This window comes from Lethenteron reissneri, chromosome 40 (assembly GCF_015708825.2).
Source record: "Lethenteron reissneri isolate LAM-NWPU_2019-01 chromosome 40, ASM1570882v1, whole genome shotgun sequence".
Lineage (NCBI taxonomy): Eukaryota > Metazoa > Chordata > Hyperoartia > Petromyzontiformes > Petromyzontidae > Lethenteron > Lethenteron reissneri.
The window spans coordinates 7,137,319-7,153,605 of NC_083818.1; the positions used below are offsets into that span (position 1 = coordinate 7,137,319).

A 16,287-nucleotide genomic window follows, 5' to 3' on the forward strand; every position below is an offset into this window, starting at 1 on the left:
AGGGGAGGAGGTTGAGACGAGGGGAGATTGGGAGGAGGGGGGGATTGGGAGAAGGCTGGGTGGAGGAGGAGGAGAATGAGGAGGTGGAGTCTATTTCCTATCTCCGCCTGCCGCTCGCTCTCGGCAAAGCGAACATGACTTCACTCGCCTGCGTCATTGCACCCCCCCCCCCCCTAACAACGCGTCACAGCCGAGACCCGATTCCGCACTGCCACAAGCACGACCCCTCTGCCTCCTATTACAACCACACACAGCCGCCTTCCTCTCTCTCTCTCCCTTCACAGCCTTGCTCACACACCCCCCCCCTGCAGCTACCTGCCCTCCACCCTGGCACCACCATCACCACCACCCCCCCGACCCCAACGCAATTGCGCGGCGGTGAGCTGCATCGGCAGGGTGAGTCTGTGGGCTGTGCGTGTTGGTGGTGGTGGTGTTGGTGGTGTTGTTGGTGGTGGTGGTGATGTTCGTGGTGGTGTGGTTGGTGGTGGTGTTGGTGGTGGTGGTGTGGTTGGTGGTGTGGTTGATGGTGTTGGTGGTGTGGTTGGTGGTGGTGGTGTTGTTGGTGATGTTCGTGGTGGTGGTTGATGGTGTTGGTGGTGTGGTTGGTGGTGGTGGTGTGGTTGATGTTGTTGTTGGTGGCGTTGTTGGTGGTCGGTTCGTGTGTGAGGAATGACCGCGGTTGAGAATTGTCTGTGAAACCCGCGCGGGGGTCCCTGGTCACGCGAACGCGTGCGAGAGGACGAGCCCCGTGGGGGGTTGCGGAAGGAAAGGAAAAGAAGGAATGGGGGGAAGGGTGGTGGTGGTTGTGGTGGTTGTGAGTGATGGTCCTGGGACTTGCATTGAGAGCCGCTGTAGTGGTGGGTGGTGGGAACGAGGAGATGGAGCGATGAAATCGGCACACGTGCTCTAGGTGCCTCCGGTAGCATCGTGAACATGGCGGATTGCGGGGAGGCTTTCATCCAGCAGTGGAGTGGCTGCATCGTTGTTGTTGTTGTTGTGCTGCTGGTGGTGGTTGACGTGAGCACCACGACCACCACCACCAGCAGTTGCTGCTGCTGCAGCAACCCCCAGGCCGACGGCTTCATTGACGCTTCGTTGTCGGTGTTGTTGTTCAAACTCGGATGTTCCGTATGCAGTTAAATGTGGTTGGTTCGATGTGAGAATCGATCGATCGATAATCACCAATATCAGCTGTGATTGATCCTCTGCTGGATGAAGGCCTCCGTCCATCATAGGGCTCCATCCAAGCCCCCCCCCCCCCCCACAATCACTCCGACCCAGTGGCGGCTCCTGCAAAATCTCTCAGGGGGGGCAAATGTCTGGATGATTGATAAGGATAAGGTCCACCCATGCAATGGATAAATTAACAGCTTAAGCATGTAAAGGCAACTTCACTTATTTAATATTAATGAAAAATAAAGTGACTCTTACAATACATCTTGTTTGTTTCTATACTCACTAATAAAAGAAACCACTCAAGTTTATTTTATTACAGATTCCACTAGGTGGCGATGAAACGTGTTTACGTATGATGACGTTAGCACGTATGATGACGTAAGCACGTTAGGGCGAGCCCTCCCGGAAGCCATAGAGAATGCATTGAAGCGCCCGCCGTTCGAAAAATAACATCTTTGAATGTAAGTCTATGGGGCCACTCGGGGCGATTCTCAGCCGGAGTGAAATCGCCCAAAAAGAGGCGGTACTCCACAGAACGTAGCATGACACTGATTGGACTATATCCAGAGGCACAGTGACGGCTAGCGTGACTCTGTGGTTCAATGACATTGGTGGTGCGTCGCCCAATCGCCCTAATGAAGAAACCGCCCCTGCTCCGACCACACACTTGGCCTGCCTACAACGCGAGTCGGGTTTCATTAACGCTCCGTCTCCCTTCGGAGGACGTCCTTCCTCTATAATCTCTCTCATCTCTCTCTCTCATCTCTGTATCATCTCTAGATTCTCTCTCGCTTCTCTCTCATCTCTCTCTCGTCTCCCTAACATCTCTCTCATCCCTCTATCATCTCTAAGCCAATCCTCGAGTTCTTCGTTGGTTGTTGTTGTTGTGCCTCGTTGTGCCTTGTTGTTGTTGTTCCGCAATGTGAGTTCCATAGCTGTCAACCCCTTATCAGCACCCTAACTCATTACAGACCAACTCAGACCTTATTGGTCACCACGTGTCCCTGAAATATCTCAACGTGCATCCTACAAAGTCCCATCACAAGGGAGAAACACAAAGAGACAATGTTGTTGTTGTTGCCGGTAGTGAAACGTCTCCACGTCGTATGGACCTGAAAACTCAATGTCCCTGTACAAGAATACGGGGCTAAGCCGTGTGGGGGGGGGGGGGGGGGGGGTTGACGGGGTACGGAATTCCCCCAACGCGTGATAATGACAACAAAGTCAGTAAAACACGTTCCTTCGGAGTGGGCAGATAGGAACTTGGTTGGACAGCACATTCGTGCACGACAGACAAATATGGACGACAGACAAATAATCCCTGGTGGGCAGTGTGGAACCTGTTGTTCCTACCTGTATACAAGATAACTTGATTTTCGGTAGCCAGGCAGCCAGCCAGGTAGCCAGCCCCCTTAACTATCGGCCCCTCCCCCTTGGTTAGGCCCCTCCCCTTACCCCCCCTCCCTTAGGCCCCTCCCCTTACCCCCCCCTCCCTTAGGCCCCTCCGCTGACCCCCCTTCCCTTAGGCCCCTCCCCGCTCCGTACCCGGCAGTAGGTCTCCACCAATCAAAGAGCTGTTTATACAGGTAGGAACAATGTTCCACACTGCCCACCAGGGATTTTTTGTCTGTCTGTCTGTCGTGCATAAATAAATATATAATATAAACAGCTCTTTGATTGGTGGAGACCTACTGCCGGGTACGGAGATGGGAGGGGCCTAAGGAAGGGCGGAGTCAGGAGAGGGGCATGAGGGGGGGGGGTCAGAGGAGGGGCCTAAGGGAGGGGGGGTCAGGGGAGGGGCCTAAGGATATGGGGGGGTGATCAGGGGAGGGGCCTAAGCAAGGAGGAGGGGCCGATAGTTAAGGGGGCTGGCTACCTGGCTGGCTGCCTGGCTCCCTAAAGTCAAGTTATCTTGTAAACAGGTAGGAACAACAGGTTCCACATTGCCCACCAGGGATTATTTGTCTGTCTGTCGTGCACGAATGCGCTGTCCAACCAAGTTCCTACCTGCCCACTCCGAAGGAACGTGTTATTATATATTTATTTATGCACGACAGTCAGACAAATAATCCCTGGTGGGCAGTGTGGAACATTGTTCCTCATCCGTTGTGGTGGTGGAGCAATTAACGTGCTGCATCGATTCCATCCCAAGTCTACCAACACCGGTGACGATTTATCTGAACCGGTCCTGGTCCTCCGCTTAGGTCGACTCAGCCTCAAATGAGTTACCTGGAGTGGTGCGTAAAAACATCGCTACTGGGGAGACAAAGGCGGATGTGCGTGGTGGTGGTGGTGTTGGCTACCCCCCCACCACCTCCCTCGTGTGCCGTGCCGGCCTTCGTTGGTGCTGCTACTCGCTAACAGCACTTGCCCCAATGGTCTGTTACAGGCTACACGGGGGATCTTTGTCTTTGGAGGTGGCGTTTGATGTGGACTCGTGGTATAGCAGTTGCAGGTTGCCGTGGTGAATCGTGCAGTAAATCATAGGCGAGGGGAGTTCAATAACAATTATTAGTCCCAGCTACGGTCAACATCAGTGGCGACTGTGATCAGTAATCGATCGGCCCCTGAGCATTACTCCTCCTTCACGAAACCTACAAACTGACCAGCGTGGTGAAGTATGGTCGAACCCCTCACCCCCCCAACTCCGCACCCCATGACTGACACCTCGTGTGAAGGTCTTCACCCAACAGGATAAAGTATCGACAAAGGGGTGTTTCGTAGTGCTGTATTATTATTATTGTTGTGTGTAAAGTGATTACTATGATCCTGTGATTCTTCGGGAGATTCTTCAGAAGAGGCTGGCAGCACGTGGAGCAAAACGTGGGACATTATGTCAAACAACGCAACGAAGAGTGAGCAGCGTTGAATCGAGCGAATTGTTCCAAGGTCTTCACCACCACGGCATATAAACTATTTTTGTTGTTGGTGTTGTTTGTGAATGCCCCAATTAAACTTTATGCTAAGTGCAAGGAGAGAGAGAGAGGTTTTACAAGTGACGGGGTCACTTCCTGTGAAATCAGTCCTGTTGCCCAGTGATTAAATCAAACAGTCTGAAACTTCCTGGTGCCATGTTCAAGTCGTCCGGCTCTATCAAGGCCCTCTCTCTCTCTCTCGGACTGCTGCCTCGGACGTCTCTCTAAAACCCCCAAAAAAATCTATCGTCGTGACCATTGAGCAACTGCAGTAGCCGTGCTCTATGCGCTGCTGGATGATGGCCTCCAGAGCCATCGCCATCTCTCACGTTCCTTGGAATGCAACGATCCTCCCAGCACCTGTACACGAGCTGATTTCATCGCTGCATCTCCACGGTGGAAATTCCTCTTTCCCTCCTTTGCCACTCCGTCGTTAGTCTCGATCATAGGCCAGACACCCAAGCCCACTCGCTGTGCTTTTTCTTAAAAGCCAATATGATGTTTTTAACCTGATTTTGTTCTCCAATCCATGTGTTAGTGTGTGTGTGAGCGCGGTGGTTAGCGCGCTGTGCTACGAACTCTGCGACTTGAGCCAACATCAGTGATGAATATCGGAGCTGGTTCTGGTCTTCCCCTGGAACGACTCGGCCTTAAATGAGTACAGTAGCTGTTGGACTGTGTAAACAGCATTGAGGAGACAAAGGCGGCCGGGCGTGGTGCTGGCCAGCTATTTCCTCCCCCCGCCTTGTGTGTCGTGTCAGCCTTCATTGGTGCTTGCTAACAGCACTTGCCCCAACAAAGGCTAAATAGGGGGTCTTTGTGATATCTGCCTCCTTGATGGACATAGTCAGCTGTGTTGTACAGCCTCTTGAGATGCGGTTGAGAATAGAAGCTCTATAAAATCCAGAGTGTTGTTGGGTCATACGTGGCTTTTTTGGGAATATCCGTGCACTTGGCGATGAACCGAAATGAGTGGGGATGTGACGTGCAAAGATATGTATTATTTATACACCCTTGCCAGCAGCTGCAAAAACGTGATTAGGCAATGGGCCTGGCGACATGAATACCAGGAAGTAATGCCACTGCGTGCGTAGGTGTTGGTGGTTGTGCTCCGCAGCTCTCCAATGTGTTTTAGTTGTGATTGTCCAGCAATTTGTTCCACAAAAACTGGGAGATTCGTAAACAAATGAAAGCATAAGCACCTTCAATGTTCACTCCACGTTGCTAGGGACCTTCCTCGGGAACTTGTTCAGAAGATGCAGCCAGCACATGGAACGAAATGTCGGACATTATTCTGAACAACGCAACGAAGAGCTAGCAGCGTTGTGCAAATCCTCGAGGTAGATTAACGATTAACTGTCGTCTTTCTGACGTCTCGTGAATCGCTTAAAATTCATGCATGGTGTTGAGGATTTCAGAGATAAATTCGTGAAATGTTTTCAATCAGTCGCACCTGATGGTACAAATTGGCAATATAAATTAATTATATGGTACCTGTTCGCCCAAATTGCTAATATGCTAAAACATTAAACACCAAAATACATAGGAACTTACTTATCTTACAAAAGCATGAAATATAAACACATTTACCAGCAGCAGCAACAGCTCAATGTATGCAAAAGAATGCTTAATCTGAACACAAAATGTGACGGGTGACAAGCCCGACTCTACACCGTCCACAGTCGAGCAACATTCTGTGCAAATCCCCTAAACAGATTAACGACCAACCATCGTCGCCGTGCTGGCAGTGTCTCGCCGCTCGCTGAGCGAGCCGCCGCCGGTGGCAGCAGGATGAGCCAGGAGCCGGGCGCCAGCCGGGGCGTGGTGGCGCAAGTGGACGGACGCCGCGTGTGGGTCCGCCGCGTGCCGTTCGGGTACAACGAGGAGACGCTCCGCGATAAGCTGCTCATCCACTTCCTCAAGCCGAGCAAGGGCGGCGGGGAGGTGCTGGAGGTGATCTACCCGACGGAGATGCCCGGCTGTGCCCTGCTCACCTTCCAAGACTCACAGGGTAGGTAGCAGTGCGTAGCGGTTAGCACAACGCGTTACGAACCTGGTGACCCGAGTTCTATTCCAGCTCACTGTCAACACCATTGACAATTATCTGAACTGGTCCAGGACTTCACCTAGTTGTCCTCCCCACACCTCCGATTAGCACGGTCGGCTATGTATGGTGCGAAAGAAGTTCAACATACGTACATACAAATGAGTACCTGGTGCGGTATGTGTAAACATCGCCACTCGGTAGACAAATGTGACCGGGCATGATGTTAGCCACCTACCCCCTTCGTGTGCCGTGCCGGCCTTCATAGATGCTCACTAACAACACTTGACCCAAAAGTCTGTTATGGCTATATGGGATGATCTTTGTCTTTGTATATATACGCTCTCGCCTACCGTGCATGCTCAACCCAGCACTGTCTTTGTCACCCGAAGATGTTTCCTCTGTCCCTTGAACGCTGGACGTGTTCAGTGGCAAGACGGGTGATGAAGCACAAGCCACACATCCTGAGCATCGATAAGGTGGAACACGAGTTGCAGGTGTCTCCATACAGCGACAATAAGGCGAGAACCCTGCAAATTCACCACACCTCGTGTGTCGTCGCGCCTTGCTAGAAGGTATAGTTGCTCACACCACCGTTGGCGGAAGGGGCCTCCACTAGAAGGAGTTTTACAGAGCCCCTGAAGGGTATATTCTGTGCGTGTGTATGTTGAATTTATTTCGCACCGTACGTAGCCCACCGTGCTAATCGGAGGTGCGAGTAAGGACAACAAACTTAACAACAAGCCGTTGTAATAAATTAGTTTTCAATCAAAATTTTAAAGTGCACAGTTCCAGTGGCTTCCTAATATCGGAAGGAAGAGAGTTCCAGATGGCCGCAGGTGGAACTACCCACACTACCCCACTACATGTGACCTGCTCTTGGACTAATCGTCTACACATTCATACTGCTGTGTGGTCTGAGAAAGTGAAATTTGAACAAAGTTGTCCATCTTATTCCACTTCCACGCCGGGAGATCGAACGGAATCGGCGACCTCCAGATCACAAGATCGGTGTGCTTACCGGACGCACGGTCTTCCGTCTCTATTTTTATCCGTTGCAAACGTGGTCGGTATGAACGCTGCCCTCGCAGGTTATCGAGAAGGTGACGATGGTGGTGAACCTGGAGACGCTGCGGGACGACGCGGCGGTCCTGGGCCTGTTGAAAAGCTCGGGGCTGTACCACAGGAGGGCGGCAGCGCAGTGGTTCGTGGAGGGGACATTCCGCGAAGTGCAGAGAGTGCACGACGAGCTGCTCTACCTCGTGAGCAGCGAGCACAACGGCGGATTCTCCTTGGTAGAGCACGGGCCGGCGGCGGCGGCACATTTCGGCACCACGAGTCACCGGCCACCAGAGGACGCTGCAAACCGTAAGCCGTCGTCGCAGAGGGCCGCCGTTGAAAGTTTCGAAAACAGAAAAGGATTTTCAAAGCAGCACTCAAATGCAAAGGCGCTTCCGGACCCATCGCATTCATCGGTGGACCCACAACACAAGGCGGAAAGTAAAAGACCCTTTTCGCAAGAGGAGGCCGGTGACCGTCTTTCATTGGAGCACATTGAAAAGTGCAAGTTAATGTCTTTGAAAGCAGACAACAGCAAAATGCCGGAGGTAGGTCTCGTTAACAGGACTGTATCTACCGTGGTCCAGGCTCCTCATCAACAAATAGTTCCCGACAAAAGTAAACTTTCCAACAACAGAAATTCCCACCCGAGACCGGTGGGGCTGCAGCAGTTGGATAGCAGGTCAGTTTCAGTACAAACCAACAACTGTCGATTCACCTCCGAGAGCGCTGCAGCTCTGCCGTCCACCTCTTCACAGTTGAGGGCCAATAACGGAGCCGAGCCCGTGAAGGCGGACAATCAGAAGCAGCCTCTCGACTGGTCACATGGCGGCACCCACGGTGACACTTCCACTAAAATACCCAACAGAGAAAAGGCCATCGGTCACCCGAAAAATTCCAAAGCGACCCCGATGGAGACCGCAAAAGGCGCAGCAGCCAGAGCCGCTCAGGAAACGGAGACGCGCGGCAGATCGGCGGCGCTTCACGACAAGAAGGCGCAGCCCACGCAAAGAGCCGGCGCTCATGTGGTGGCGCTGCCCGAGCGGGGTCTGCACAGTGAAGAATATTCGGTGGCGATGGACACGGACGTATTTCAGTACATCAAGAAATTCTACAAGCAGCAGTACAACGACGTCTTGAGCAGGAACCACGCCGAGTGCGTCGAGTGTGAGAGCGGAGAGATCACCACCGTGTATTTTCAGTCGCAGGCGGTGGGGCGGTTGGACGACGCCGACGGTAAACGCAAGATGTGCAGAGCGAGGAATGAGCTGTCCACGTTTTATCAGAAATTTCAGGACAAGCTTTGCCAAGAGTGGGTCGACCTAAGTCCGGCGTCTTTGAGCGTGGAGAAGCTGACAAAAATATGCCAAGCCATGCAGAATAAGTACAAGGAAATTCTTATAAAGCGATACCAAGCAGAGTTCTGTCTGGTTGGAGAGATCTCTAAGGTGTACGAGGCAGCCAGTGAACTTAAATCCTACAATAAATTACCAGACGACGATCAGCGTGGCATCCTAGAGGGAGACACGTTCACCAAATCGGCACTTTTATACAAAACGTGTGATGCCCGTACCACTGAAGGTCTTTACAATATGTCCGGTAGTATGAGCTCTAATTTTATGAAAGACGAAGCTGGGGCAAAAGAAAAGGCATCCACCACCAACACCACCAGCGGAGGCGGAGCCAATTCAGACGGCAGGGCGTCCAACAAAACCTTCGAGGGCCAGACAGACACCTCGCATGGCTATGCATTGCCTGAAATGTACGGGATGTCGGCGTTTGCTAGGAGGCAGGTGGATTACACAAATACTGACGTTAATTCTTACAGGTCGTCGTTTTTGGGAAGACACGACGAGGCGAATGAATTCTCCGGCTCCTCGGACGATGTCCTGAAAGAAGCGACGGGCAGAAAGCAGCAGTGTGCCACGATGTCGACGGCGTTTTTGAAGGAGAGAGGCTCGAGGGTTAGATCGGCAGACGTCTCCTCAAAAATCCCGTTGCGGTCACAGAGCCTAGACGTGCCATTTCGGTCGTCGCAAACCCCGGACGAGCCGTTTGACCTCAGCCGTTGTCCTGAAAGTGTGGCCATGGACACAATGGTATGGACGTACATTGAGTCGTTTCACAAAGCGCGCTGCAGAGAGCTGGGTAGCAAGTACAACGTGGACGTCGCCAAACGCGTTGACGGCGATATCGTGACACTTCAGTTTTCGTCTGCGAACAAATCCATCCCGGAATGTGACCCCAGGAGCTTCGGGAAGGAAATTGCTCAGCTCTACAATTCCGTGGAAAAAACGCTGGGCCAGCAGTTCATCCCGATCGACGAAATCAACCTGCTGCGGGAGAGTGGCGGCATACACGGCATAGCGACCATGAAGCACGTGTGGAGGCGGCTCAAGGAGAGGTTCCCCGAGGTGCTGTTCTCCGAAAGCGCCGGCGGCATCTGTGTGGTCGGCAGGAGCGAGGAGTGTGTGGCCGCTGCCAACGAGCTCAGAATGGTCAATACCACCATCGCCGACGACCAGCGCGAAGCGGAGAAGCAGCTGGGCCCGTCAAACAGACAAGCTCCTCGTGCAGTCGGCCACGAAGCGGGCGCCAGAAGCAAGCACTTGGCTGAGCAAAGTGGCTTTAGATATGAGAGTGCGACCGCCAATGATACCGGTGCTGCCGCTGACGTCCTTTCATGGCCACTGGGCGGGTCGGACTTTATCGGAGAATCCAATGGCGCATCGACGTCTTCGTCTTCTACCACGTCGTTAAGCAGCAAGCTTCAGCACTCCGCGGGCTTCGATCGATGTCCGGAAGAAATGTTATCTCTGCACAATGAGCAGCGAACGACGGACTACTACGCCTCCTCGCATTTCTACTTTCCGAGCGCAAGCGGCGTGCGAGTGGACAGGGGTCCCTCGAATGCTCCAGACCACGGCGCGTCTGCTTTGGCCGAACACCTCCAGCCCAGGGAGGAGGCAGATCGAGGCAGAAGGAGAAATTGTTCCGACGCGCACCATGTGGAATCCGCCGTGAAGAAACAGTCCAACGTCGAGAAGATCGCCGATGACACATTCTCGGTGGATGCCTTGAAATTCCAGTACTTGGAGAAGTTCTGCAAAGTAGAGCTCGACGGCATCCTGAAGAAGTACAACGTTCAGATCACCATCCTGCAGCAGAAGCCAAACCTGGTGTTGAAGCTCACGGCGTGTGCGACAGGCGCAGGTAAAGTGGAGGATGCATCGAAGGTGTTTCTGGTCTGGTACCTCAACAAGTGCTACAGTTTACACATAGAGTACCTCCTGATGGACGGCGTTGCCGTGCAACTGTCCGAGGAGGAGATTCAAATTTACAGCACGGACCTCCAGCAGAGGAATCCTCCCCTGCTGCTCACACGGCACAACGACCTCATCGTGATTGTGGGTCAGAAGGATGGCTGCCTGGCGGCTGTGCACGGGCTCGCAGAGCTGCTTGCCGCGTGCGTCTCTCGCGAGCCGTCCGGCCGTACCCCGCATTCTGCTTCCTCGGAAAAGGACTCTCAAGTCTCCCCTCGACACTTTGGCGAGGGCGACAGCAGGAGGAACCCTCAGAACCACGTTCACACCCTGCCACAGAGGCATCAGCAGAAGCAGACCAGAGGAGGCCTCGAAGGCGCGAAAACCAGCTCCAGAATTTTGCCAAACAGGTTCAGCTTTGAGACCAGGGGGGCGAAAGCCGCGACCCTGCGTAGCCCCTCGGCGAAGGAGTCGAGCGCTAAGCCGAGGTCATCGGAGTCGCGAGGACGGCAGGACAACGTGGACGTGGAGAGGGGCACGGCGAGCGGCGCGCCGAGACGGTCGTCGTCGCTGCCCCGCAACATGGCGCGACAGACGCCCGTGCAGAACGCGCAGAAGCCGAAGGATTCGCGCGCGGACGTCTGCAAGGCGCAGGACATGGGCAGGAGGCTGCAGAAATCTCAGGACTTGCTGGCGTCCGCCGTCTCGACCAAAACCAACCTGGATGGGGTCGCCCTTAAAGACACCAACGTGTTCGCACAGGGCCTCTCCTCCAGGCACTCCGCCGCCGCCGCCATCAAGGAGCGTGCCGACGAGGGCCTGTGGACAAGCGATGGCTCGGCCGCGGGCATGCGCAGGTGGACCTCCCTGGAGGAGCTCGGCGGCTCAAGAAGGAACCCGGCGAACGCCACTGGGGAGGGACGGGCATCGCCGCGGGATGAGCTCCGCGAGCATTGCCGAACGTCGCCTTCGCCCCTGCTGTCCCTGGAAAAGACATGCTCCCGGTGCCAGCAGTTCTCTGGGCAAGTGGTGAGGCTGAACTGCGGGCATTGCCTCTGCGATCGCTGCCTGGGATCGCCTCCCAGGGTCCCGGCGGAGGCGAGGGCCTCGTTCTGCCCCATGTGTCTGTTGGGAGAGGCGGCGGCGGCGGCTGATGGAGCAGTGGCCGGATCGGACCTCGGAGGCAGCATGAGCTCAGCCGTGCTCAATTTTCCTCTGCCGGGACACAGCAAGCAGCTGACCATCAAGATCACCTACAACATCCCTGATGGCATCCAAGGGGTTTGTACGGATTTTATTTTCTAACATTGCTCACTGGCAATTTACAATGCTGTTTGTATTTGTGTAATGTAAATCAAGGGACCTTTAAATGGACATACTCTTAGTTCTTTCGGTAAAGTCACGTAGGTAAAAAATGAAATGATGACGGAGACTTGTGTTGCCTCCGAAACGTCGTGATTTTTTTATTGTTTTATTTTTATTAATTTTAATTGCATTTTTTACCTACGTGACTTTACCGAAAGAACTAAGAGTATGAATCCTTGCAGTCACGAAAGCTTCAAATCTAGAATTTAAATGGACAGTCTATTGCTCTCACAACTCAGGTTTTTTTGGTACGTGCAGAGCAGGAGGGAGCTGGGTACAGCGGTTAGAATACTTCACCTATGAATCTGGCAACTGGAGTTTGATTTCCGGCCATGCCTAGCAGTGAGTAATATCTGAACTAGTCGTGGGCCCCCTGCATGTGACCAAGATTATTAACTCATTACCACGTAAAAAAATATTCCCCTTTACTTACCGATTAGTGACAGCTAAGATGCTTGGCGTGACGGATTGGCCACGGTGGTGGGGGAGGGTTTGCGCGGCCGTGTGAAGCGAAGCTACGGGCTGCATCCGGCCGTTGCTTTGCCCCCACCGCTGCCGTAGTAAAGCGATCGGGACGCGTTGTGTCTATCTGCGGCTCGAAGCAGAGGCGGGACCCGTACCCCGGACGCCCCTACTTTGGCGGAACCTTCGAGGCCTACCTGCCCGACAGCCCCGAGGGCCGGCGCGTTTTGTCGCTGCTCACGAACGCCTTCCAGCGCGGTCTCACGTTCGCGGTGCGCGCCACCGGCGGGACTTCGGGCCAGGCACGTGTCACCTGGAACGGGATCCCCCACAAGACGGCCGTGTTCAGCAGCAGCTGCGGGTGAGCGGTGTGAGCGGAAAACGTGCCTGGCGGGGGTATCCCCCCACCACCAACCCCCCCCCCCACCCACGCTCACCCTCTCCTCCTCCCTGTGACCCGTACTTGACCGGTGCGGTGAAGTATGGTCAAGTAATCCCCCCCGTGATTCACACGGTGTGCGAAGGCCTTCAGAAGTGGCTTGACAAAGCGCTGTAAAGTATTATCGTTATTGTATGCACCGTACGTAGCCAACCGTGCTAATCCAGACAGCCGCAGAAGCGCATCTGAAAGCGCGCGATTTGGTGATAATCTTTATTCGATAGTTAGCCAAAAGCCTCTGCGAGGATGACTGGAGTTTGGATGAGAAGAGATTGCGTGATGATGGGTTGTTATTAACAGGCTCCAGTGCAGCAAACTAAAAATGCGGAGCCAAACATCATAACGGCAAATGGATTCTAGAATGTGACATCATAACTGTTTGACTCTTGTTTTGCAGGGAAAGCTATCCGGATTCTTCCTACCTGACCAGGGTGTGCAATGCTCTGCGTGCCAAAGGAGTGGAGTAATTGTATCCTTTCTGCTGCTCATGCTGCGGCCGACTGCAGAAGGTCCACGGCAATACACTCGGCATTTTTGGGGCAATCGTTGTCATTGGCAGTTATCGGCCATATTCACTGGCAAGAGCACTTAATATTGGCAGCTATGGCAACTTGGTACGGCAGTGACGCAGAATGTGGACGGATTTGTTTTGTCTATAAAACATAAATCGGTGCCGACAATATTGCCCGTGACGATTCCCGTAAAATTGTCTCGGTGTATCGTGGTGTTCCAGAGGCTCGCTCGTGCCATGTTCGAGAAACTCTGAAATACATTTGGCAGGGTCATCGTTAGGGATTTTAACTGTTTCAGTGATTTTAAGTTGACGAGAACCCGCGAAAGAAACTTCCCTTTTGCAATTTAAGTATAGTTAACTTTAATCCCTACACATCGCAGTTACGTCGCTTGGGTTTGAAGAGCAATTTTGAAAAGTGTAAAAAAAATGAATGCTCGCCACAATCACACTGTTGTTCAATTATTTAGCATTTAAAAGGGGCTTCTTAGCGATCGCTTTTCTTCATTTCAATGGACCTTAAAGGTTTGCCGCTGAGCCTCCGTTATGTATTTTCCCGCAGCATGTTATTGGTTCAATTTCACAATATTCTGAATTTGGAGGATGTGGCTTTTATACCGAGAATTTCCAGCAATGCAGGGTTTCCCAAATGACATTGCTCATGACCTAGCATGGGCCCTCTCTCTCCAACTCTACTAATTTTTATGCATTCAAATACGAATTAAGTAGGTACACGCCGCGCTTGCCTGATGATTGCCAAACAATTCACTTGACGTGTCACATGACAAACATGTAGAGTACACACGTGCACGCAAAATCGCTCGTGCCATGTGGCACAACCGCCACCATTCGTCACTGGGGACGTCACCACAGCGCTTGTGCCAGGCCAGGTGCATGTTGAGGCCACGTGCTGTGTCATTGATGGCTCGCTGGCAGGTGGCACATAATCTCTGTGTTTGAGTTGGCACGCTACACAACTTGAGACACATATTGACGAGAAAAAATGCAATGACAAAGATTCCCCGTTTCGCCTATAACATATGGTTGGGGCATGTGCTGTTGGCAAGTATCTGTTAAGGCCGATGCAGCACACATGGGGGTAGGTGGCCAACATCCCACCTGGCCGCCTTTGTCTCCCCTGTGCTGATGTTTCCAAAGAAAAAGATTCCCCGTAGAACCTAAACAAACTGTTGGGGCAAGTGCTGTTAGAAGTAGCACCTATGAACGCCGGACTGGCACATGAGGGGGTGGGTGGCCAGCACCCTGCCCGGCCGCACGCCGGGCCGCATTTGTCTCCCGAGTGGCAGTGTTTTTAAACATCGCACCAGGTACTGAATTGAGGCTGAGTCGACCTAGGGGAGGCCCAGGACCAGTTCAGATAAAAGTCACTTGTATTGGCCGTGAGCAGGAATCGAACCCTGGTCGATGGGTTCGTAGTGCAGCGCACTCACCGTTACGCAACCGCTGATGTTTACAGACACACACACATGATCTCTCTTAATTTGAATCCACGGAATATGTTTTAGCAATCATCACTTGCGTGCAGCGTGTAACGACTTGATTTGTATTCTAATAGAGGTGAATTGTAAAATACGACCTCCCATGGTTTGTCGCAAGGACTGGAGTGTGAAGAATTCTCGTTTGAGGTGGTTACAAAAAAATAATCGGATAAGTGTGAACGGGTGGGGTCATGCCACCCCAAACCTACATGGATATCATCCTCATCATAGCTGCTGAATGGGGCCTTTCCAAGCTCATCGCCATGCAAATTCGCTCTACTTATCGTTAAAATGTCTTTTAAAAGTTGCCAAAAATTAATTATCCAGATGTACAGCAACAACTATACGCCATGCGTATACACAAATTCACTGTCGGCTTATTGAGCTGTTTAAAAGAGTGTACATTCCACTTTAATAACATTTACTCCGGTTACTTGTTTTATATATAGTATATATTGTATATGCATACAATGCACTTTAAGAGCCAGTTTTATTATACTGTTTAAAAAAAAAACAATAAATAAGACTTGGGAAGAGATGTGAAATATTTTTTATACAGGGAGGCCCGTTTTTGAAAACGCTTTCGCCAATCTACTGGACTATGATTTACTATCACGCATTTGTGAATGTTTATTAAAAAGTTGTCTTATAAAAAGAACGTTTGTGTTTTATTGCAGCTTTCAGTATGTTTTTTGGGTGAGAGCGCATGCATATAAATGCGTCGTGAAACCCACCACCACCTGACAGCCAATTAGTAAGGGTTGTCACGTAAACGAAAAATGCCGATTTGTTACTAGTTGTGTGTGTTGGAGAGTAAACCCACAACATTTTCAATTCGATGACCGCGACGTTTCCCCATTAATTACAACTGGCATCATCGGCGACAGCCAGCACAAAGCTGTCTGTTTTGTTGACGTGACAAACTTTACTAATTGGCTGCCGGGTGGTGGCGGGTTTAACGACACGTTTATATTTCGATTTAAAGCTTTCGTAACTGCAGGGATTCATCTTCTTGGTTCTTTTGGTAAAGTCACGTAAAATGGAAATAATAAAATAAAAAAATACAACATAGTAAAATAATATTATAATATAATAATATTATAGAATAATATTTACGTGATCTAACCCCCCAAAAAATATATGTTATGTGCGTTTTCACCAAGATTATATTACAATCGTTACTGTTCGTTCATTGAGTTTTTGAGCCAGGATGGGCGAGGCCTGGGCAACGACAAATATGCAATTGTCAAAAAACCTGAAATAATATTTTAGTTACAACTTTAATAAATCTTATCTATGATTTATCATACCATCTGGGAACACGTGTACTGTTGGCGTCACGCCACAGGATTAAATCCATTTCCGTTTTGAAGTCTCGCAGTGAGAAGTGTTACCACCCTTGATTGGTAAACGGCCCTCAAAGATGACATTACCATACCTGTCAACCCCTTATCAGTGCCCTACCTTATTGCAGACCAATTCAGACCTTATTAGTCTCCCCGTGTCCTTATAAATATCAACGTTCATCCGACAAAGTCTCATCACAAGGGAGAA

The 16,287-nt window shown here is 51.6% G+C and overlaps 1 protein-coding gene across 2 annotated transcripts; it reads left to right on the top strand.

Annotated features, from left to right (window-relative positions):
- The first annotated feature begins 202 nt into the window (after positions 1-202).
- LOC133352322 (uncharacterized) lies at positions 203-15,366 on the top strand. Of its 2 annotated transcripts, XM_061567913.1 has the most exons (6): positions 203-396; positions 5,807-6,102; positions 6,565-6,656; positions 7,227-11,738; positions 12,428-12,645; positions 13,121-15,366. In XM_061567913.1, exons 2-6 carry the CDS (start codon positions 5,883-5,885, stop codon positions 13,188-13,190), a joined length of 5,112 nt encoding a protein of 1,703 aa, XP_061423897.1. In that variant the 5' UTR covers positions 203-396; positions 5,807-5,882; the 3' UTR covers positions 13,191-15,366. The 2 variants fall into 2 exon arrangements, with proteins under 2 accessions (XP_061423897.1, XP_061423898.1); XM_061567914.1 differs by lacking the exon at positions 203-396 and having other exon boundaries at positions 5,935-6,102; positions 6,528-6,656.
- Positions 15,367-16,287: the final 921 nt, after the last annotated feature.